The 25,976-nt window shown below is 42.6% G+C and overlaps 1 protein-coding gene across 1 annotated transcript in view; it reads right to left on the reverse strand.

The window, feature by feature from the left end:
- Nucleotides 1-25,976, reverse strand: part of LOC144689618 (AT-rich interactive domain-containing protein 1B-like) — a 296,240-nt gene that overhangs the window by 107,867 nt on the left and 162,397 nt on the right. Inside the window, exon 3 of the mRNA XM_078556849.1 lies at nt 3,659-3,793. Coding sequence (XP_078412975.1) covers nt 3,659-3,793 — 135 coding nt within the window. The remainder of the gene's footprint in view (nt 1-3,658; nt 3,794-25,976) is intronic.

Below are 25,976 nucleotides of genomic sequence, written 5' to 3' on the forward strand. Positions count from 1 at the left end.
AAAATCTCTACTCCCCCTCTCCTCTACTGCTCCTGATAATTATCCAGCAATCCTGTGGGAATGTGCATGTTCCTATCTATTCTCAACTATGAAAACCACAATAGTACAATAAATAGAAAGAATGGCACCAGTACCAGTGTCACTGTGCCCTAGGAAGATTCAATGCTTTCAGGAATGAAAAAGGTGAAAAGGGGAAACAGGAAAAAACTGTTTCAAATTGATGATTATGCTTCCAACATCATACTCATACCCAAGAACAGCGAAGAGATACACCAGGACTACTACTAAAGACATAATCTCACACACAATATTAGTCCAACAAGTTTCACTTAGTTTCTGAATGGTGTAGGTACAGTACTAGAACGTGATTTGTTTGACTGTTGAATTATCTCTTCCAAGTATGAGGACAATTTATTGCAATTCTTATTGTGGTTGAGAGTATGTCTGTCATCAACAAGGTGTATCTAAAATGAGTAGCTCATTTAGCTTTAATGTCTGACCAATGACTTAAGGGTAGAAGGGTAGAAGGAAAGCAAAATAATTGTGGGGCAGGAGGGGTGATGTAAACAGTTTGATTACATAACTTTATAATATCCCTTCTGCTAGTTAGATGTTGTTCCAAATCAGGGTGATATGTGCTTGGAGGAAAAATTGCAGGTGGTGGTGTTGCCATGCCTCAATAGCCCATGACCTTCTAGGTGGTAGAAATCGCAGGTTGGAAAAGCTGTTGCAAGAGCCTTGGCAAGTTGCTGCAGTGCATCTTGTATATGACACACTGCTGCCATTGTGTGTCGATGGTGGAGGGAATGAATGTTTAAGGCTGTGGATGGGATGCCAATCAAGCAAGCTGCTTTGTCCACTGCAGCCAGTGGAGAGTTTTCACCCACTTCCCTTTGACCTCAATTTTGCTAGGGCTCTTTAATGCCACATCTGGTCAAATGCACCTTGATATCAACGTCAGTCTGTCACGTCATGTCTGAAGTTCAGCTCTTTTGTCCATATTTGGATCAAGGCTGTTAAGAGGTCAGGAGCACAGTGGCCCTAGCAGAACCCAAACTGAGCATCGGTGAGCAGGATTTTGCTGAGTGCGTGTCGCTTAAACTGTCAATGACACCTTCCATCACTTGCTGATGATAGTGAGGACCTCAGGAGGAAGAGAAAGATCTTCCATTTAGAATCTCTAGCTAAAGATGATTGCAAATACTTTTGCCTCATCATTTGCAGTCACTTGCTGAACACTGTCATCAGTCCTGATGGGGATGTTCATGAAGCCCCCTCCTCCTGTTAGTCGCTTAATTGTCTGTCAGCATTCACAACTGAATGGGGCTAAGCTGCAGAGCCTTGTTCGGATTGGTTGGTTGTGGGATCTTTTGGCTCCACTTATAAAAAGCTCCTTCCACTCCAGACACTTAACCAGTCATAAAGAATACAGACACTAAAGGGATATTATAAAGTTATGTAATCTAACTGTTTATATCACCCCTCCTGCCCCAAAATTTCTGCTTTCTTTCTACCCTTCCACCCTTCCTCAAGACACTGAATCATGTACTTTCACTGTCACTAGGTCAAAAGTCTCGAACTCCCTTCCTAATAGCACTGTGAGTGTACCTACACCATTAGACTGCAACAGTTTAAGAAAGCAGCTCACCACACTTCTGAAGGACAAATAGAGTTGGGCAACAACTGCTGGCCTTGCCAGTGATATTCACATCCCAGGAATGAATAAGAAAAATACAATTACATAGAATGCTGAGCACAAAAATAGGCCATTTGCCCCAAGTGGTCTGTACCAGTACTTATGTTCTACGAGACTCCTCTCACTCATCTTCATCTAACCCTATCAGCATAACCTATCCTTTCTCCCCCATGTGCTTATTTATCTAGCTTTTCCTTAAAATATTTACTTCAAGTATTCCTTGGTAGAGATTTCCACATTCTTACCACTCTTTAGGTAAGGAAGCTTCTCCTGAATTCCCTATTAGATTTATTGGACCTTATACTTATAGCCCCTAGTTTTAGTCTCCTTTGCAAATTAAACCACTCTCCCTTACGTCTACCCTAACAAACCCTTTCATAATCTTGAGGACTTCAGGTCACCGCTCGCAGCCCTCTTTTTCCTGGAGAGAAGATCCCAGCCTGTTCAATCTTTCCCGACCATTATAACATCTCAGTTATGGTATCACCCTTGTGAATCTTTCTTTTGCACCTTCTTTATCGCCTCTACATTGTTGTTTCCAATTGTCTCCTGCAGCACGGGAAGTGTTAATAGATGCCAGCACCATAAAAGCTCCCTATTACAAGCATTTAAATTAAGTTATTGTAGCCCTTCAAGGGATGTTAACTAGTTTTCTTCCTATGAACAAGTAAGATATTTCATGCACAATCTCCAATTACTCTCATACAGCAGTTCAATATAGCTTAATGAGCCCTGTTGACACTGGATTTTCATCAAGAAATGCTACTGTTTGATTTTAATTCTTGGAACTTACAGGTTTGGTTACTACCAATTGGGATCAGTACACATCCTTTCAATAAATGGATAAAGGGCTAGCTATCATAGAGGTCTTTCTAATATAAGAACCTGCATGTTGTGTTATGGTAATCAGAATACCACAAATACAAAATAGATGTATTTGTAATAATGGAAAATCTTAAAGTAGGTTTGGGGAAATACATTTTGGAAACACCTTTTTAAGTGCATGGCAAAGAATCAAAAGCTAAAATCTTCCATTTTCTCTCAAAGGCAAAAATAACTCCTGACTTTTCACAAGAAGTGTTAGCAATGAAAACACTCCAATGACAACTTTAACACCTAGGGTGGAATTTTAAGCTGGCTGCATGTTACAGCCCACCCTCCCGCCATGACGGGGCCGTAAAATTCCACCCCAAGTTTTTCGGAAGTCACAAGTCTCTTTAAGCCTGATGAATTTCAAAGCTAGCTAATTTCAGCTGCAATAATTTGATTCTTAAAACTGAAATGCCGATTATCACTCTTTTATCCAAGTAAATAATTAGGAGTCAAACCAAATGAGGACAAGAGTTGCTCAAGTGGCTGCTGTAGTTCAATGTATTTGATAATTTCACTGCTTGCACTGACCAGAGCAATCACTTCTCATCAGAATGTCACAGATAATTGGAATTCAGGAGAAGTAACTGCTCTGAGATATCTCAAAAGTAGAAACATGAATCAAAAAGCAATGATGAATGATAGGATACTTATCCATAACAAGTTAAACATTTAAACACCATTTCACATTAATCAAGTTAGTCTAAGATTCAGTCCAAGTATCAATGTTGGCAGTGCTCAATGCAAAGTAAATAATTTACTCAGTTTTTCTTCTGTTAATGTGTGTCTGCAGTCCATTGGAAATCTATGGAACCCTAGTCTAGTAAGTAGATATGTTTCACAACAAAAACAGAATTACCTGGAAAAACTCAGCAGGTCTGGCAGCATCGGTGGAGAAGAAATCAGTTAACGTTTCGAGCCTTCATGGCCCTTCGCTCGAAGGGCCATGAAGGCTCGAAACGTTAACTGATTTCTTCTCCACCGATGCTGCCAGACCTGCTGAGTTTTTCCAGGTAATTCTGTTTTTGTTTTGGATTTCCAGCATCCACAGTAGCTTTTAGCTTTTTGTTTTTATTAAGTAGATATGTTTACCTGTTGCGTTTGGTACCTCTGTTGTGTCTGTTGCATGTACGAAGGCTGCTGTTGTTGCTGCTGTTGATTGTAGTAAGGTTGCTGGCCCTGTTGGCAGTAACCGCTCATACCCTGCTGACTATACTGAGGGGGCATCTGAAGGAAGAGAGATTTCCATGAGACAGTTTAATGAAAGTACCTAGAGTAAAGCTCACACATGCTTCACTTTAACCTTCATTTAAACAATTGCACTATTTAAGGGTTCAAACCCCTTTAACTATAACTTTATATTCTAGCAATTTTCATCAGATTGCGAATATTTCTGTGAGATATATTATGTGAACCTAAAGCCATATGTGTTATTAATTTCACCAGCATTTACTTAATCTTTGTCAAAAAGTACAGAATCTACAAGCTTATAATAACCTAACAATCTTACTCAACAGGGTACTTTTCTATATTATAAAATCAAAAAATGCTGGTTTCTGGACTGCACTATAGAAATGAGCAGTGCAGGAAAGAATTACCCCAAGCTGCCTTTTGATATGCCTGGCAGAAATAAGGCAGTACACTTCCTCTCAACAGGACGAATTGTATGAAACCAGTCAAAATCTCTTTGACAAGCGTGAAACTGTTCAAACCTCCTAGTTTCTCCTACAGCATGGAATTTATCTGAATGCAAAAGCATTCACAGATTTCAAGTGTTCACAGAACAACTTGAATGGGCTGCACCTCAGTTAAATATGTTTTGCAAGGAATCCAAAAGTCAAGTTTGGTCGGTTGACAAATTCCTGCAATTCATTTGGCACAGTCCATTATTCCAGCTTTGTTGTTTTTGTACATCAACAGATGACCTGGTCGCAATAGCAAATTTTACGTTCCTTGCCATCCAATTGTCTAGAAACCAACATTTGCAGCTTATTTTACACCAAGCTGCTGTTTTTCATAAAACAAAAACTTGTACCACCTCCAAAATGTAGAGAGAGAGCAGGGAAGCATAAGAAACAAGTAAATGATTTTAAACTTGAAAAGTTAAAGGGTGGCAACAATTAAACTTAAAACAATCTGCCTGAATTTGCTAAAAACTTGTGGGTGGTAATGTTCCATCTATGGCATACACATTTTTGGTGCAGGAATTCCAAGAAACAATGACCTGGATTTCACAGTCAGTGACAAAGCAACAGCACTCACTGATGACGTCGAAGAAAGCTGCAGACAAAGATCTAGCAATTTCTATGGCATGGATTTGTGCCTTCCTGATGTGAATTTGAAACCAAGTCAAGAAAATTGCTAGGTGTCCAACAGCAGTGCTGTCATCAAAAAATGTAAGCAGCCAATCATATTAAAGTAGCCTCACAGACAACAAACTAGGAAGTAGAAATGCATTTATTATCCTTCACTTTAAATTTTACACGTAGCAAAATAAATAACTGGGGCATACACATGGGATTAAGATAGAAACTGAAAAATCAACCTTTTTAAAAAAAGGTTTAAAAATGCAAAATACATCATAATAGAGAAATTTGAATTTCTACAAATATAAAATTAGCTTCCCAGTACTAGAGAGGTTTCTCAGCAGCAGTTGTAGTACACCTTTAAAAACCCAGTCACATCTCATTCAACAAGATGTAGCTATTTCAAGGGTTTTACAATGTGACTTATAGCATAAAAGATAAAGTTCTCGTCAGTTCAGTTCAGTGATTTCCACTTGATTGCAAATTCAACACTGCACCCTGTGGGGAAGCGCCAAATCGTGACAGCAACTCTGGGTTTCCACATTTAACTGCACATTTCTGAACCCCAGAAGTTGCTGTCAGTTTCAGAGGAGAAATGACAACAAATCCTGACAATTTCACTGTCATTACTACCACAAAATCAGGGCCAACTGCCAAAATGAATTATGCTATTATTTGCACCACACCAGGCTTTTCTTGGACTTATATGCTGCCCCACAGGGGCCCTTGCCGATAAAGTTAACAGCCAATTATCAAAGCTCTGAGCCCATTAAAATCAATGTTAAGATAGAGTTTACAGAATTAATGCTGCAGCCACATTAACCATTACAGAATAACACAGGGGGGCTCAGTTGCCTGAGGGTACCAATGTGTTTCACGAACTTCACTGAATTCCTAACCTTCAATTAAGTAATAAAATATGTTTTGACAGCCAGGGATATTCCGATTTTCCCCAGACTGATATTCTTGTATTAATATTTATTGAGCTCGTTCCCTAAGTACGGATTGCAACTGGTAATGAAATATGACTTGGGATCACACTCAGTTCGGCAGGCAACCCTCTATGTATGGGTCCTTTCTTATTGCCTATTTATATATTTATACTCAAATTAAACACAATCCAATTTTTTGTCTGTACATACTGCAATCCATCGCCACACCTTATCAAATCGAAATAATTACTCTTAAACATGTCCCTGTTAAATGACCTGTTCTGTTCTGTGCTGGGCACACTATCTTGGATATGTATCAGACATTGACTGCACTGCTTCCAATCCTCTGCTATGCTTGCTGTGACATATTCTAATTATTTTTCCAACAAACTGTGGCATGAACTCTCCACTGGGATAGTAAAATGGCATCGACTAGGGTAGAGGGGTCTGAGAGAGAAAAATAGGACAAGAGCTGTTTATTTAAACTTAAAAATATTTTTGCAGGTCAAGCTCAGTATCATAATGGCAATGCTACACCTGCTATTTAAGTGTTTTCATTACAATAATATCTGTTTGGCTGAGTTTCATATGTAAGTTGAAAGCTTAAAATGCACCTGAGCCTGAAGGATAATCATTTTGCTGGACTGCCCAGCAGTCTAAATGGCTGAAGTATTGGTAGTTTGGAGATAAAATACTTCAAAAATGCAGTCTGACTTCTAAAAGCAAAAAAATGCTCTTAGAAAGAAGATACAATAAAATTCTGAAATTTTAGCAATAAATCACTTTTCTTCAAATGAACTTTAGTTCATTGTTGAAAGTCTAATTTGCAGTGTACTTTGTTACACAAGGGACAGAATTATACCAGTGTCTAGCACTGAGAACACATTCACAGCGTTTAACTGCTATACTATTTCTCCAATTCGATAGTATCACAGGCCCCATCAGCAAATGTTTTCCATTAACAATTTCTATTCCTTAACAGAATTCTGCTCATCATGCCCCTTTAAGTGAAGGCATTGACTTCTGCATGTAGAGTTACTCATATCAATATGCATCTTCTCTTACATTGCTGGTACAATTCCCTTTGTTACTTTTCACTTTGCATATTTGGAAGCCCCAGCTTATATTCTATTTATGTTTTCATTGTGATTAGATGTATATAGATATACAAGCTAACAAATAGTTGGCACTTAAATTTAACTGTTGCATTCAGTTAACAAGCCACAGTAACATCAACAAAACTTATAATTCAAGGCTTAATTTCATTGTTATCAATTTATTATAATCTAGACTTTAGTTCCCTACCTTTCTTATCAGTATATGTACATGCTTACGGAAGAGAGAAGTGGAGAAGTAAAAAGATCGAAGCTAATTATGATGTTTAACCTAAAAGTATTGTGGCATTACAGCCATCAAAGCAATATCAAGTCCCTTTCCCCATCCAGCAAGATAAACTATTAATTTCATCTTCTAGGAGGATTTAATGTACGTGGTCAAATGAAATTTTCTGCCATTTTCCATATTTCCCAACCTCAGTGCAATAAAGAACTTATTCAGGCAACAAAGAATGGAAAAGAAAACGCATTTATTACTCTGCTTTATCGTACAGTTGTCATTCAGGTAGACACCAACTGTATGAAACTTCAATTATAGCACTGTAAAGTAGGTTTGTGCAGCATCCTTTCTCCCATAAGTATAGACGTTCATCACCTTTCTGCATAATACATGTAAGAGGAACTATCAAAACTAGCTTGAGCAGAAAGAAGTTAGTTTACATTCACTAATTCCTAACAGTGGGAAATAGCATTTCTTTGCAATTAGATTGCCAAATAAGCCTAAAGAAAGGACAATCTATCCCATGCACTGATATTCAGCAAAGTATGGACATACCTGCTGACAATCTTAATGCACATTATAAATCAGTAGGCTACAGTAAATTAGTATTTTGATTCTTAAACTTAATTCTCAAAAGATTACAAGACCAGGTGACTTGTCACAGAACAAAAAAAACAGCCAATTTCCAGCAAGTCAAATGTCTTTAGTCAGTATAAATTGGATAATAATTAAGTGCATCAAGCTTCATCAGATTCATCCACTAACTCTAAACTATTTCTGAAAGGTATATTCTGCAATTCACAAGCATTCTTGGAGGTGTGACGTTTTTCTCCTGTAACCCCAATAGCTATTTGCAGCCAAGTACAGAATACATTAGCTAGAAAAGATTCAGAAGTGCAATGGTACAATCACTCAATTTTTCTTTTAAAAAACAGATAGCCCAGTAAGTTAACCTAAAGCGTAGCTCAGCCATACAGTCAAAGAAGGTTCCAGGTTCAATCCATGTAGTTAGCTCCCTGCCAGGGTGGTGGTAAGGCAATTGGTCTCAGCATCCATGGTGATGAGACTAATATGCCACAGTTCCTACTTCTAATTGGTAACAGGCACCCCATGCTCAGAGTGAAAGTGTCCCCTTTGGATGAGGACAGGATCTGGAGTTCAATTTTGATTGTCCATGTCCACTTTAGTGTCAAATCACCTGGCAACAGTCACTACCAAAACCCTCAAATTAGTGGTGAACTCTCACAAAGGGCAACTAAGCATTCAGGGAACTGTAATGCACCTAGATACCGCTAATTACAATAGCGTTATTATTCATGCTTCACACTTTGTCAAAACTGAGATTTTCATGTCCCACGGATCAGATTTACTTTTAACATTTTGCATTCTTTACTCAGTGCTATATTATGGGATGCTTTTGTGGGTGAATCATGGATGATTCATATGCCTCTCAGTTATTCAGCCGGGTGGAAATGCCCTTGCCTGGTTCCATTCCTATCTATCCAGTTATAGCAAAAAATCACCTACAGTGGTAGTTCTTCTCTTTCATACACCATACAAGCTCTGGTGTCCCCAAGGATTTATCCTTGGCTCTGAAGAGTCACACGGACTCAAGGCATTAACTCTGTTTTTCTCTCCACAGATGCTGCCAGACCTACTGAGTTTTTCCAGCATTTTCTGTTTTTATTTATCCTTGGCCCCCTATTTCTCACATGCTGTCCCGCAGTGACATCATGCAAAAATACATCAGGTTTCACATGTATGCTGAGGGCATCAAGTCAACTGTTCCTTCTACTGCATCTGACATAGGAATATAGGAAATAGAGGCAGGAGTAGACCATTCGGCTCTTCGTGTCTGCTCTGCCATTCGCTACATCATGGCTGATCTTCCATCTCAATGTCATTTTTCTGCACTATCCCCATAAATCTTGATGGCTTTACTATCTACAAATCTATCAACCTCTGTCTTGAATATACTTAAAGACTGAACCTCCATAGCCTTTTTGGGTAGAGAATTCTAAAAATTTATCATCCTCTCAATGAGCAAATTCCTCCTCATCTCAGTCCTAAATGGTCTACCTCTCATTCTGAGACTGTGTCCCCTAGTTCTGGATTTCCTCCCCACATCCCGTCCAGTGCAGGGGAACATCCTTCTGCATCTACCTTGTTGAGTCTGTAAGAATTCTGTTTGTTTCAATGAGATTGCCTCTCATTCTTCTAAACTCTAGAGAACATAGGCCCAGTCTCCTCAATCTCTCCTCATAGGACAGTCCCGTCATCCCAAGAATTAGTCTGGTGAACCTTCGTCGCACTTTTTCTGTGGCAAATATATCCTTCCTTAGGTAAGGGAGACCAAAACTGCACGCAATACTCCAGGTGAGGTCTCACCAAGGCATTATAGAATTGCAGAAAGAGATCTTTACCCCTGTACTCAAGGCCAAAATACTATGTGCTTTTCTGATTGCTTGCTGACCATGCCAGCTTTCGATGACTCATGAACAAGGACACCCAGATCCCTTTGGATATCAACACTTCTCAATCTCTCACTAAGAAATACTCTCCACCTATCAAAGTGGATAACTTCACATTTTTTCAAGTTATATTCCATCTGCCATGTTCTTTCCCACTTACTTAGCTGTCTAAATCCCCTGGAAGCCTCTTTGCATCCTCCACGTAACTCACATTCCCACCTGGTTTTGTGTCATCCGCAAACTTGTAAATATTACATTTGGTCCCCCATCCAACTCATTGATACAGATTGTGAATAGCTGGGGCCCGAGCATTGATCCTTGCAGTACCCCATTAGTGACAGCATGCCAACCCGAGAATAACTAGCTTTTTCCTACTCTATTTTCTGTCCGTTAACCAATTCTCAATCCATGCCAGTATACTACCCCCTATCCCATGCACTCTAATTTTGTTTACTAACCTCTTGTGTGGGACCTTATGGAAAGCCTTCTGAAAATCCAAATACATGACATCCATTGGTTCCTCCTTATCTATTCTGCTAGTTACATCCTCAAATTACTCCAAAAGGCTTGTCAAACATGATTTTCCTTTCATAAATCCATGTTGACTCTGCCCAATCCTGCCTTTATTTTCAAGCGTTCAGTTATCACATCCTTTATAATAGATTCTAGCATTTTCCCTCCTACTGATATCAGCTTAACAGGTCTGTAGTTCCCAGTTTGTTCTCTCCCTCCTTTCTTAAATAGTGGGGTTATATTTGCTACTTTCCAAAACGAGGGAACCATTCCAGAATCTACAGAATTTTGGAAAATAACCACCAATGCGTCCACTATCTCTACAACCATCTCTTTCAACACTGTAGATCATTAGGTTCAAAGGGTTTATCAACTTTCAGTCCCGTTAATTTCTCCAGTACTACTTTTTTTACTGATATTAATTTCTTTCAGTTCCTCATTCTGGCTCGTCCCTTGTCATGTTGCTGGTATGACATCTGGTACTAGACAGGCAAACATTGCACCAATTAAACATTGGGAAGACAGAGGCCATCGTCTTTTGGTCCCTGGCACAAAATTCATCCCTGTCCTGAGCTGCTGTATCAGTCTGAACCAGGCCATTCACAACCTTAGCATCTTTTTGAACCTGAGACAATATCCTCTTTGTCACTAAGACCACCTACTTTTACCTTTATAACATCACCCATTTCTGCCCTTTGCCTCAGGTCATCTGTTGCTGAAACCCTCATCTATGCCTTTGTTATCCCTAGACTCAACTATTCCAATGCTCTTCTGATTGGCCTCCAATCTTGCAACTTTCATAAACCTCAACTCATCCACAACACTACACCCATTTCCAAACTCATACCAATCCCATTCACCCATCCTTCCTGTGCCCACTGATTTACATCGGCTCCCAGTCCAGTAATGCATCAATTTTTTAAATTCTCATTCGTGTTTCCAAATCCTTCCCTGGTTTTACCCCTCTCTATCTTTATAATCTCTGAGATCTCTCTGCGCTCCTCCAATTCTGGCCTCTTGTGCATCCTTGATTTTAATTGCCTCATCATTGACAACCATGTTTTCAGCTGAAAGGTACTAAGCTCTAGAATCTCCACCTTTAACTTCTTTACTGCTCTCTTCTCCTTTAAGATGTTCCTTAAAACCTGTCTCTTTGACCAAGCTTTTGATTGTCTATTCTAATGTCTCAATTAAATGATTTGGTGTCAAATTTTGTCTGATAACATTCTTGAGAAACACATTGGGGTACTTAACTTTGGTAAAGGCACTATATAAAATGCAAGTTGTTGTTAGTCTTTCTGGTAAATGCAGTCGACTATCCAGTTCTTCCAAGTTTGTTTGAAACAAATTTCTACAGATATTAATGTAATTTATAATAGCTATTGTATGATTAAAATACAATTAGGTTGAATGAAAATAGTTACAGTTGTCATTTTGCAAATAACACAATATGCAGTACAAACACTGTTAAGTGAAATTTAGTTTTCCTGTAATCTAACTGGACCAGTGGCAAGAAACACTTTTCATTAATTGCCATTTTATTCCATGACTGGACTGTTGGTGAAACTTGGTTTTCAATTGAAGACATACAATCTCTGCCAGCTAGCAAGATATTGGCACATTTATACACGGTTCTTGAATACAAAATGTCCAGTTGATTGCTAATTCATTTGATAGGAGTGAATGCAGCTTTAAAGCAAGTTCGATGGAAAATAATGACTAATTTTCTAGAAATGTAGAATTTGTGTTGTCTTTTCATTGTTAACAAAAATATAAGTCGCCCACAACTGAGAAAAGAGTGATCCTTCCTAAACATAGTGAGGAAACAACTATTTGAATTTAGCACTTTAGTGTAGAAAAGCAACCCAAAGCATTCACAGACAATAAGTCAGTGACAAATGGATTAATTATCCAAATTTATATAAAAGGCACCAAGAATTTGACTCACAATGCTGCATAGTTGTATCCAAAATGAATAATTCATTATGTTCACATGAAAGTTAATTTTAAGTTTACCATGATAGATATATTATAAACTTTCCTGTCCAGAATGCTTGAGATCAAGGCATTTCTGGATTTCGGAATTTTCTGTATTATAGAATAACTTTAGAATGCCTCACCACAAGTGTGTGAGTCGGATATGAATATGTGCCTAAGACATAAAACATGCCAAAACTAGTTTTAAGACGCCAAAGTGTGTGTTGTTATGGCCACAGCTGTGTTAATTGCTGCGCAAATCAAATCCCAGAGGGAAACTAGGCTTAAGGGCCAAAACCTTTTTTTCTGTATTCTGATAACGAGAAGATGACGTACTGATCTCCGCAGTAGGAGGTCCAGTAAAACTCCTGGGTTTTTAAAAATTAAATGTAAAAATTTTTATAAGCAAGAAAGAAAAGAAAACTTAAGCACACAGGATTATAGTTACACAATTATGGTTAGTTTTACAAAACATTTCCCCAAAGCTCTCTACTTGGTCAAACCCACAAGTAAACACTTTCCAGGCAACACTCCCTTACAGGTATTCAAATATGAAATATCCAGTAATATCACACAAGGCAAACTGCTGTAGCTTCAATAAAGGTGTACCACATGACCTTTACCCTCTTCCACTTTATGGTATGAAATCCACTTCAGAATAAAACTGCTTGCTGCAGCCAAAGACTTCTCAACAGCTCAAACAGCTCCAGCTATCTCCAGCCATCTTCAGCTTAACAGCTATACAGCCACCTCTCCAGCTCAACAGCTAACTTCAGCTATCTACAGTAACTTTAATGTATCTTTTTTTCCCTTTCACGTCATTCCCATTGTTCTCACAGCCCTTTGAAACTCAAACCCTTCCAAATATAAGAACTTTCAGCTTCCGTCTTGTCTTTACTTTTGGGTCAATAAAAATATAATATCCCCACTACTATTCACCTATGGACTCCTGCAAGATGCAAACATTTTCCCTATTACCTCTGACTCCCTTTTGAAATTCAAACAACCTCTCAACTTATCTAAAAATGTAAATGTTAGATCTAACCTATTTACCTGCAGCTCAACTTAACACCTGTTATCCTTTGTGTCCAAAACCCCAGACAACCTGACTACTACCAACCTCTTGCTCAGCTTAATTAAATCACACACACAGACATCCAGCCTTCTTTACAGAACAAAACAATATTTCCACAAAATATTTTTTAAAAATCCATTCTCTCAGTGCTTTGAAATCCATTTGTTTGAAAATATGGACTGATGCACAGGGTTCCAGGATAAAATTGAGCATCGTCAACAGTTAAGCAATACACTCCCTTATAAACGTTCTTTAAGGCTTGTAAATCCCAATGCATTCATAGTACACATTTGAAGACACTTAGTTATCTCAAGCTCTTACATAATCTGTATCAGTGCTTCCCAAACTGTTTTCCAAAGTGACCCATTTGAACACACAGTAATCAACCCCTCTCCACACACACAGTCAGTATCTCCCCCCCAACCCCAGCAGAGTAACCAGCCCTCTCTCCCCCATCTTCCTCCCGCCCCCCCACAAACACAGCAGTCAGCCCCTCCTCTCTACAAACACAGTAATCAAGTAATCAGGTCGTCTCTGCACCACGCACACACACACACACACACACACACAAAGACAGGAGCAGAAACATAGCAAATAGGAACATGGGAATATAGGAGTTAGGGAGGAGTAGGCCATTCAGCCCTTCGAGCCTGCTTCACCATTCAATAAAAAAAGTTTGAAGCCATCACTCATCTTCCCAGCTCAGACCCATGACCTGTTTTCTCCCGCACTCTAGACACAGGCAGTCACTGAGTTACACTTGCTGGCGATTTGTTGCAGCGCCGCGAGTGGCCAGTCTGAGACTTGCAGAGTTGGTTCAAAAAAAATTCCAGACAACTGGTGTTTCCAGATTTTGGAGTTCTGGACTGGAGAGATTACAGTGTACTGTAGCCTTGAATGCTAATAGTTATTTAGAAAAAAAATCATAATTGCTATTTCCTTCACCCAATAGTTCAGTAACCCTCTTAAGTGTTACAGAAATAAATTTCAGGTATCAAGACAGTCAGCAAAACTTTTTGTAATGGCCATTTAGAAATGTTTTGTAACGTTCTTTCACATGTTTTATGAATAAAGTATATTTTTCCAATAAAAAAAAAGATAAGCAGCTTTCTTTCTCTTTGCGAGTTAAGTGTCCAGGCAGCGCTTCCAGAATGTCACCAGATCTGAGCAGTCTGAAAACACTGCTGATACCAAAAACACAATAGCAAATGATACTAGGTAAACTTCTAGCAGCAAAACTCAACAACATTATCCCAAGCACTTAACACTTCAAGTCAGGATTAACACCCACGGCTTATTAAAATACATGAGCCTACGATCAAAAAGTATGAAATGCATGATTTTAAAAAATGCTGCCAGGAAGGCAATAGTGAGTTACAACACAGTAACACAAGTTTTCCAACAGAAAGAAGTGTACTTTTTACGAAACCTCCTGAATGTTTAACTTTGTCAAAACTTAAGAGTTGATTTGAATGTTTAAAGAATGTGTAGGCGTTCCTCAAAAACATTTAAATTTTAACCAATGAGAGGGAGCATCTGTACAAGCCTGTGAGTATACAGTGTACAGAGCTTGATCACAGTCAGGTAACCAATAGAAACTGCACTCAAGTGACTTGCCAGTGTATTTGCTGGCCCACTCTTAGCAGTTTTCTTTTGGTATATTAAAGAAAGTGCCATATTGCAAAGTACTGCAATTCAGGGAGAATTAAAACTAAAAAGTACTGTACCAAGCAGGGTGACCAACTCTGAGGAAATAGAATCATAAAATCGTTACAGCACAGGAGGCAGCCATTCGGCCAGCCGTGTCTGTGCCGACTCTCTGCAAGAGCAATCACCTAATGCCACTCCCCTCATCTTCCTCTCAGTTCACAATATTTCCAAGTTTTATGGCATCTTCAAATTGTATCCTGCATACCCAAGTCTAAGTCATTAACATACATCAAGAAAAGTACTGGTCCTAGAACCAACCCCAGGGGAACCTGCTGTATACCTTCCTCCAGTGTGAAAAGCAACTTTTCCACCACTACTCTCTAATTCCTGTCACTCAACCAACTTTGATGAAGTGCCACATCTTCAACTTGCTAGCAATGTTGAAGCCCATGAAATAAAGGGACTCGACCGGTGGGGGAGGAGTACTGGTGGGGCGACGTGTGGTGGGGAAGTGCGGGGACGGAGTTACTGGCAGGAGTGGGTGGCAATGGGCCAACTACAAAACTAAGCCCCTCGCAACATTCCACATATAATATACTTTATTTACAGTTTCCCTCCTCAACTCCCTCGATATTCTGCGCACGGCTCACTCAACGCTCCACTCTCCCACTCACCATCCCCTCTTCCCAACTCCCCTCACCCCACTCACTCAGTCTTTCAGCAAACCCTCTCCCCAACCCACCCTCATTCGCCATTCCCTCCCCCACCTCCACCACCCCTTCCCGGGCTTGCCGAACCCCACCTCAGACTCAGACTCAGGCATACTCCCATCCCGAGATTCAGGCTGTGCCGCCTCTCCCCCAGAACGGACTGCGGGACACCTTCTCCCCCTGGGCCTGTCCACTGATCCCCTCGCTGCCCTCCCCTGTCGAACCTTGCAAGCTTTAGCAACATTTTTTAAAAACGTACCTTTCATTCAGGGCACTGGCTCCAGGCCTCCTCATGAGCTGTGGCTGAATGGGCTGACTGAAACTGCCACAAGTGCAGGAGCAGAGCACATGCACAGAAACCAAATATGCAAGAGCAACAGCAAGAGGAAACCCTCAAGCAGTCTCCCAGTTGCTGCCCAACATGGGACAAATGGTCTGGCAGCATCGGCGGAGAAAATAGTTGACGTTTCGAGTCCTCATGACCCTTCCGCAGAACTGAGTAAAGTTAGGAGAGGGGTGAAATATGAGCTGGTTTAAGGTTGGGAGGGGGAAGAGAAGTTGGGGGGGGGGCGAGGTAGCAGGGGAATTATCCCCAGTGTCCTGGCCAATATTGATCCCTCAATCAACATCTCTAGTTTGGTCATTATTGTTTTTTGTGCAAAGTTGCTGTGTGAAAATTAGCTGCCGCTTTTCCCACAGTGACTACACTTCAAAAAGTACTACAGTGACTATAAAACACTTCAAGACATTCAGTCATTCTGAAAAGCACTACATAAATGCAAGTCTTTCTTTTTATTTTCATTATTTCCTCCTCAAGGCAGACTGTATTATAAGGCATTAAGAGGAAATGCGAAAAGAGCCAAACATCCTCATTTTATGTTTACTACACTTCAGTGACTTCATTCCAATTTCACAAATTCATTCAAAAACTGTAGCACAGCATTCTTGGTGCCATCTCACATGAGCTCAGCTCCAAAATATCGTCCATCAGTGGTATAAGGATTTGCCAGTTGCAACGTAATCATTACCATGCATAGCACTGACCATTTCCGTGCATGACTGAATACACTAATACTCTCCTTCCCCATGAATTCCTGATAGATGATGAACTACATCTAGCTGTTACATAGGGACATACTGAAAGGCTCTGGCCCAAGTGGCTGCTCTACACAGGATTTGCTCACTGTTAATCAGCAAACACAATAAGAGCAAGAGGTAACAACACCTAATCAGAGATTATAATTCCAATACCAAATAAAGAAAATGCTACCAAATTTTTCTGGAATTGAAAGTAAAAGTTGCTCTTGTTTTAAGCGATTATTTTTTCCTTTCATTTAAACTGATGATCATTGTGCAAAGGACACTGGGCAGTTCAATATCAAGGGCACTGCATCATTCACACTCCTTCCTTTCAATCTCAACTAAACAATCATTTGAACCTCATCTCAATTAGATGAAGGATTGTAATCATGACCAGAGTAACACATGAAATTATGATTTACATAGTAATACAGCTTTATTTTTCCACTTTAAGGTCAGCTACACAAAACTCAACATTTCAAAATGAGGTAATTAGAAGCATTCCCCAAAGAAAGACAAAAATAATTTGGGCCTTAAGAGACAAATAGGATTCCATTACTCAACCAGCAACAATTATTTTCTTCACTTGCGATAGTTATCAAACACCTTAAAAGGAATAGAACATATGAACAGAGTATTTTGAACATACTCTCATTTTCACTACAATTAGTTAATGGTGGTGAATTGATTGTTGCCTGTCCCATGCACAAAGTGAGAACAATGGCAGCAAAACTGGACACAAATCCAACACATTCCTAGGCAACAGAAACTTCAAATTTTTAAGTCATCTTTTCACTACAACAACACAACAAAGGTCTGAGCTGCGGAATAAAACTAATGATCAGCCACAGTCAACTTAGCAAGGCAAGCCTGCTCCATGTCTGTTCATCACAAGTCATTAAACGGTTGTGGTTTACAAAATTTACGTCACAACAGATCAAACACACACAGCATGGACGACTTCTGCCAATTTTTCTTATAGTATGGTTAAACACTACAAAGAGCTCCAATTTGGTCTGTTAAGAGCAGGAATTCTATCCTTTCTTCTCTTGGGGGCTAAATTATATCATGCAACCTGCTGTTATTAGCCAATTGACTTTGCTGCCAGAACTTGAAACACTAGATAACTCAGGGAGACAAGATCTTCTTAAACACACAGGCATAGAGTTTCCACTTGATTTTGCATATTTTCTCCAGCACTATTTGCACAAAATTGCAGTCAATAGTTTCTGCAACCTTTCGTGCTATAATTTAAAAACTGCTCATTTAAGGAACATTACACTTGGTGCCAGCTCTGAGCACAAAATTGACCATGCCCCTGATTGAATTAATCATTATTGCAAGTTTTTGCAAATTGTGCTCATTTCCCAGCATTCAAGGAGGCTTTAAAAATTAAGCAACTATTTTGGTGCCAGGACACTAATAGGCATGCTTTAAAAGATTTGAATTTATAAAGATTTACTGAAAAATTGATTCCTGCATACTAAGATAACTAGAAAATGGACCTGTATAGTTATAAAGTCATTCTCAATAATTTAATATTCGGGTATTCACAGCCGGTAGACAAGGTACTGATTAAATTGCTTATGATTTGCGATAAACCCATTTTCAGCTGTATTAATCAAACTGCCATAGTTACTACTTCTAAAAATATTAAAGAACATTTTTCAGGTAACTTTTTTTAAAACAAAATAAGGTCTAAACCTTTTGTCCACAAAATGCAGGACAAATCCAATTAATGCCTCATTAACTGACTGTCAATCAAGCAATCATTGGCAAAATGATTGAAGAAGTTGTTGTCAACAGTGCTCTGAAGCAGCACTTGTTCAACAATAACCAGCTCACTATTGCTGAGTTTGGGTTCCACAAAGGCCATTCAGCTCCAGGCCCCATTACACACTTGATCTAAGCATAGAAAAAGAAGAGCTGAAGTCCAGTAGTGAGCTGAAACAGACTGCCATTGACATCAAGGCAGCATTTGATCAAGTGTGGCATCAAGGTGCCCCAGCAAAACTGAAGCCAATGAGAATCAAGGAGAAAACTCTCCAACGGCTGGAGTCATACTTCGCACAAAGGAAGATGGTTGTTGACGGCCAATCATTTCATTTCCTGGATGCCACTGAAGGTGTTCCTCAGGGCAGGTAATAGACTCAAGCATCTTCAGCCGCTTCATCCTGGGGTTTCCCTCCATCATAAAGTCAGAAGTGGGATGTTCGCTGATGACTCCACAGTGTTCAATATAATTCGCAACTCCTGGGATACTGAAGCAGTCCTTGCCCACATGCAGCAAGACCTGGATAATATTCAAGTTTGGGCTGACATAGAAACATAGAAACTAGGAGCAGGAGTAGGCCATTCGGCCCTTCAAGCTTGCTCCGCCATTCATTATGATCATGGCTGATTATCCAACTCAATAGCCTGCTCCCACTTTCACCCCAATAGAAACATAGAAACTATGTGGCAAGTAACATTTGTGCCACACAGGTGCCCATCAATGGCCATTCCAACAAATGAGAATCAAACCCCTTTCCTTTGATGTTCAATGACAATAACATCACTGAATCACCATCACCATCCCGGGAGTGTCACCAATGACCAGAAACGTAACTGGGGAGGCGATGGCGTAGTGGTATTGTCACTGGATTAGTAATACAGAGGCCCAGGGTAATGCTCTGGGGACCCGGGTTCGAATCCTGCCATGGCAGATGGTGGAATTTGAATTCAATAAAAATCTGGAATTAAAAGTCTAATGATGACCATTGTCGATTGTTGTAAAAACCCATATGGTTCACTAATGGCCTTTAGGAAAGGAAAACTGCTGCCCTTACCTGGTCTGGCATGTGACTCTTAAAAAATACCCTCTGAATTAGGGATGGGCAACAAATGCCAGCTGAAAAAAAACTGGACTGAAAGTCTGGAGCGTGATGGAATACTCTCCGCCTGCCTGTTTGAGTGATACTCAAGCATACCATTCAGGACACGCTATTCACCACCTCACTCTCTCCAATACCTGCGCCACAGTGCACCATCTACAAGATATACTGTAGCAACTCATCAAGGATCCTACAACAGCACTGCACAAAGCCACAATCTCTACTGCCTAGAAAGGCAATGGCAGCAGGCACATGAGAACACCAGCACTTGCAAGGTCCCCTTTGAATCACACACCGTCCTGACTCAGAAATATTGTAGCTGCGTCAAAATCCTGGAAGGCCCTCCCGAACAACTCTGTGGGAGTATCTTTGCCAAATGGGCTGCAGTGCTTCAAGAAGGTGGCTCACCATCACTTCTCAAGAGCAATTAGGGATGGACAGTAAATCATGGTTTTTCCAGCAATGCTCACATCTCGAACGAAACAAAAACATAAATGGATCAAGTACTTTGGTTAAGTATTTAAAAATGTGTCAATGGTGTTTGTGAACTATCAGACAAGCCAGCCAATTTTTTACCTCAATGGGATAAAACGCTGAATTTCTAAGATACCTATGCTTGCTAACATTTTGCGAAGTTTCCCCTCTTTTCCAAGAATTCTTTTTTTTTTGCAAAAATATACTTTATTCACAAAATATCTTCAAACAACATTTCAAAACATTTCAAAATCACCAACACAAAAATACAAACAGGTTCAACTTTTACAACACGTATCACGAAATCCATTGATACATAAAATGAATATTACAATCATTTTGAGCTGTACAGCCCGAGGGGATTTAAACAGTTCCCAATCCCTCGGTGCACTGTGGCAGAAAGGTCTTAGGCAGCGACCCTTCCCCATTGCGCCTTTGCGGCGGCTGCCCCAAGCTTTAGTGCGTCCCTCAGCACGTAGTCCTGGACTTTGGAATGTGCCAGTCTGCAACACTCAGTTGGGGACAACTCTTTGCGCTGAAAAACCAACAAGTTTCGGGCAGACCAAAGAGCGTCTTTCACCGAGTTGATGATCCTCCAGCTGCAGTTGATGTTTGTCTCGGTGTGTGTCCCTGGGAACAGCCCGTAGAGCACAGAGTCCTGTGTCACAGAACTGCTCGGGACAAACCTCGACAGAAACCACTGCATCTCTCTCCAGACCTTCTTTGCAAAGGCACAATCCACCAGGAGGTGAACAACGGTCTCTTCCCCACCACAGCCACCTCGAGGGCAACATACCGAGGGGGTGAGACTCCTGGCGTATAGGAAGGATCTGACGGGGAGGGCCTTTCTCACCACCAGCCAAGCTACGTCTTGGTGCTTGTTGGAAAGTTCTGGCGATGAAGCATTCTGCCAAATGACTTTGACAGTCTGCTCGGGGAACCATCCCACAGGATCCACCCTCTCCTTTTCCCTCAGGGCCTCTAAGACGTTACGTGCCGACCACTGCCTGATGGACTTGTGGTCAAAGGTGTTTCTCTGCATAAATTTTTCTACGAGGGACAGGTGGTACGGCACAGTCCAACTACTTGGAGTGTTCCGTGGCAGCGTGGCCAGACCCATCCTTCGCAACACCGGGGACAGGTAGAACCTCAGCACGTAGTGACACTTGGTGTTTGCGTACTGAGGGTCTACACACCGCTTGATGCAGCCGCACACAAAGGTGGCCATCAGTATGAGGGCGATGTTGGGCACATTTTTTCCCCCTTTATCTAGAGGCTTGTACATCGTGTCCCTGTGGACCCGATCCATTTTCGACCTCCAGATAAAGCGGAAGATGGCTCGGGTGATCGCCACCACGCAGGAGTGTGGAATGGGCCAGACCTGCGCCACATACAGCAACAGCGAGAGTGCCTCACACCTGATGACCAGGTTCTTACCCGCAATGGAGAGGGAGCGTCGCTCCCACATGCCCAGTTTCCTTTTCACCATAGACATTCACTCCTTCCAGTTTCTAATGCATGCTCTGGTCCCTCCGAACCATATACCCAGCACCTTCAGGCCATCAGCCCTGACGGTGAAGGGGACAAAGGATCGGTCAGCCCAGTTCCCAAAGAACATGGCCTCGCTCTTCCCACGATTTACCTTGGCTCCTGAGGCCAGTTCGGACTGGTCGCAGATGTGGATCAGTCTGCGCACCGACAGCAGATCCGAGCAGAAAACGGCGACATCGTCCATGTACAGGGAGGCTTTGACCTGAGTGCCTCCACTGCCTGGGATTGTCACTCCTCTTATGCCCGGATCCTTCCCAAAGGGTTCGATGCAACACACAAACAGAACAGGCAAGAGAGGACAGCCCTGCCTGACTCCAGATTTAATAGGAAATCTGTCTGATTCCCACCCATTGATTGAGACTGCGCTACTGATGTTAGTTTAGAGCAGTTGGATCCAATTGCGAATTCCCTCCCCAAACCCCATTTTGGAGAGCACATACCCATGTAGGTGTGCGATATTCTGTCAAAGGCCTTCTCCTGATCCAGGCTGATGAGGCAGGTGTCCACACCCCTGTCCTGCACATAGGCAATTGTATCCCTGAGCAGCGCGAGGCTGTCAGAGATCTTCCTGCCCGGCACAGTGGAGGTCTGGTCAGGGTGGATCACCAATTCCAGAGCGGATTTGACCCGATTGGCGATGACCTTGGACAGAATCTTATAGTCCGCATTCATCAGTGAAATGGGTCGCCAATTTCTAATTTCCTCCCTTTCCCCCTTGTGCTTGTAGATGAGGGTGATGATGCCTTTCCTCATTGATTCTGACATACTGCCGGCCAGGAGCATACTCTCGTACACTTCTAGCAAGTCTGGGCCGATCAAGTCCCACAGAGCCGAATACAACTCCGCCGGCAAGCCATCGCTTCCGGGAGTTTTACTCTTCTCGAAGGACTCAAGGGCCTTAGTCAGTTCGTCAGGAGTTAGCGGTTTGTCCAGGCTCTCCCGCGTACCGTCGTCTAAGACCTCCGTGATAGAGGACAGGAAGGACTGGGAGGCCGTGCTGTCTGTGGGCTTCACGTCATACAATCCAGCATAAAAGGATTTGCTGATCCTCAAGATGTCGGACTGCGATGATTTTACTGAGCCGTCTTCTTCCTTCAGGCTGCTGATCACAGAGCTCTCTCTGTGCACCTTTTGGAAGAAGAAACATGAGCATGCCTCATCCTGCTCCACGGAGCGGACCCTGGAACGGAAGATGATCTTGGAGGCCTCCGAGGCAAAGAGCGAGGCTTGCTGGCTGTTCACCTCTTGGAGTTCCTCCTTGACATCGACCCCCATCGACTGCAGCCGGAGCAGATTCTGTATGTTTTTCTGGAGTCGGGACATTTCCCTCTGCTCCTTTCTAACTTTCTGGGTGCCTTTGAGGATGAAAAACCTCTTGATGTTTCCCTTGATCGCTTCCCACCAGTGTGTCAGGGACTCAAAGAGGGGTTTCACGGTTCTCCAACTTTTGTAATCCCTCTTGAGCTCCTCAATGTTCTCTGGGGTCAGCAGTTGCACGTTTAGCTTCCATGCCCCCCCTGCCCACCCTCTGGTCTTCCTTTAAGTGACAGTCTGCCAGTAGGAGTCGGTGGTCAGAGAAGAACACCGGCTTGACGTCGGTGGATCTGACTGCGAATGCACGGGACACAAACAGGAAGTCTATCCTGGAACGGATGGACCCGTCTGGCCGCGACCAGGTGTATCTACGCTGCGCTCCGTCTGCAGGGTTGCTGAAGATGTCGTGCAGCTTGGCATCCTTAACTGTTTCCATCAGGGATCTGGACGAAGCGTCCAATCTGCTGTCGGCCCTGCTGGATCGTCCAGCCGCATCGATGATGCAGTTGAAGTCACCGCCCAGAATGACCGGCCTGGAGGTAGCCAGCAGCAGTGGGAGCTGCTGAAAAACCTCCAGCCGCTCGGCCCCTTGTGACGGGGCGTACACATTAATTAACCGGAGCGGACCATTCTTGTACATTACGTCTGCTACGAGGAGGCATCCGCCCACCACCTCCTTAACCTCGGAGACGGTGAAGTTGCCTCCCCGCAGCAGAATACCCAGGCCGGAGGAACGAGAGTCATTTCCGCCCGACCAGATCGATGGCCCGTGGGACTACCATCGTGACCATTGCCTGTAGGAGCTGAGGTGTGGAATCGCACACTCCTGCAGAAACAATAGGTCAGCTTTGAGCTTGGCAAGGTAGTCCAAGGTCGCAACACATCGCGTAGTAGATTTAATGCTACGCACATTTATGGATACAATCTTTACACCCATTTCAAAGCGTTTATTTTCTTACCAAACCTGTTGTCTCTGAGGGTCCCAGACCTTCAGTCTGCTCCTTCATACCCGTAGTGAGCTCAAATTGCTTCACTTTGGATGGGCTGAGGAAATGGTCCTGAAACTCCCCATTGGAGATGTTCCGCTCAGGTGGCATCTGGGGGTTCATGTAGAGAACGGGATTTGAACTGTCCTCTGTTGGAGAAGCTTCTCCAATCCTCTCCCCCTCTGGGGTGTTGCTGCTCCCGGCTTCCCGGAGCTGGGGTGCGCTGAGCGCTTCATCGCTCCCGGCTTTCCGGAGCTGGGGTGTGCTGAGCGCCTCACCACTCCCAGATTCCTGGGGCTGGGGTGCGCTGGCCTCTTCGGGTTGTGGACAAAATTGGGGAGCGCTGGTCTCCTCTTTGTCTCCAATGTTCTGGGAGGACGAGACACCCGAGCTCAACTCCCTAGAGCTTTGCTGCTTCTTCTGTGGGTGCCGCCCTGGCCCTTCTTCGTCCAAAGAGCTGCTTCCTTTGTCATCCGTGTCGGATGGGAGACGCCTCTTGCCACTTGTCTGGGAAATGGCTTGGTTCCTTCTTAGCCCCTTCTTCCTTTTGGCTCTTTTCACCAGCTGCCACTCCCCCTGCTGCCTCCTCCTCCTCCATTGATTCACTCTCCTGAGGAGTGGGAGATTCAGGGGTCAGTGCTGTTGATAGAGGCAAATCTGTTGCCTCACTCTTTTCCTCTACCTTGTCTCTCTCTGTGTCTTCCTTGTTCCTGTTGCTCTCACTGGGGGCCTTGGTGGTTGGAGTGACACGAAGCATTTCTTTTGCTTCCCCCTCGTTGGCTTTGGCTGCCTGTGCGTAAGTATGGCAGCGTTTGGGGCAGGTCCTGTAGAGGTGATCTGCCTCGCCACACAGGTTGCAGCACTTAGCCTGTTTGCAGTCTTTTGTCTGGTGCCCTTCCTGTTTGCAGTTCTTGCAGAGGACAGCGCTGCAGTTGGCCGCCACATGACCAGACTTGCCGCATGAGCGACAAAGTTTGGGTTGCCCAGCGTAGACAAGGTAGCCACGGCTTCCCCCGATAGCGAATCTGGAAGGAGGGTGGAAGGTGGCTCCTTTACCGTCGGTCTTGAGTGTGACCTTAACCTGGCGTTTGCATGTCCAGATCCCCAAATCGTCTCTAACCACGGTGCAGCTTCCCACCTTATCAAAGTGCCTGGTGAGGAAGGTGAGCACGTCAGCGACAGGGACGAAGGGGTTGTACAGATGCACCGTCACCACATGGTCCCGTTGCAAAGGCAGAGCAAAGAGCGGCTCTGCTGTCAGGATTTTCATCTCCGGCAGGTCACTCTTCTCTTTGAAAACCTTCAGGAGCTTGACGCAGTCTGCCACTTGCTGGAATGTCACGTCGAAATATCCAGCGCTGGGGAAATCCTGCAGGCAGTAGATCTCCGCAGCCTCGAAACCACACACCTTCAGCAGGATCCTCCTGGTGAAGAAGGCCCGGTCCATAGCTGCTCCTCCTTCTTCACTACCCTTCACTGTGACTCGGACAGTGTTAGGTACCCCATGATATGGGGTTTGATTGGTTATAGCCATTTTTTACCTTTCCCTGGCAGAATCTGTGATCGAAGTTTCTCCCCTGCTTTTCCAAGAATTCTTGACACATTAAAACAAAATTTGGCTTTTGGGCAGTTGGTTCAAAATGTGACTTAGTCACTGTCTTATATGTCACTGCAGCACATTTCAGTGGTGATGTCATTATGCATATTCTTTCCCATTATCTTCAAAGTGATGTACTAACACACACATGCTTCCTAAATATACAGGCTAGTCCTGCGCAAGTACAGGAAATGGGGGTTGCACAGAAGGAGCATTTCCACATTGCACAACTAAATACCAGGGAGCACCACAGTTAACTGGGTTTCTCGTGACCTAGGCTTCAATATAAAAACAGCTCTGGAGTCTTTCTGATCGATTGGGAATTTTTCTGGACACTTGTCAGCTGTGACCAACCATCTGCATTGCATCTACCACTTGTCTGTTTTGGTCGTGGCTGGCGTGTGTCAAACCTCCACTCTACTTCAGCAAATGTCACAGTCAGGCTGTCTATTTGCTTTTGTAGTAACTATGCAAGCCCGGGTAAAGCTGTTGCTGAAATCCACCCTGTAAAACTGGTCAGTTTCAACAGAAGCTCTGAAGAAGTCATATTAACTCGAAACGTTAAC

Source organism: Cetorhinus maximus, chromosome 14, assembly GCF_964194155.1.
Source record: "Cetorhinus maximus chromosome 14, sCetMax3.hap1.1, whole genome shotgun sequence".
Taxonomy (NCBI): domain Eukaryota; kingdom Metazoa; phylum Chordata; class Chondrichthyes; order Lamniformes; family Cetorhinidae; genus Cetorhinus; species Cetorhinus maximus.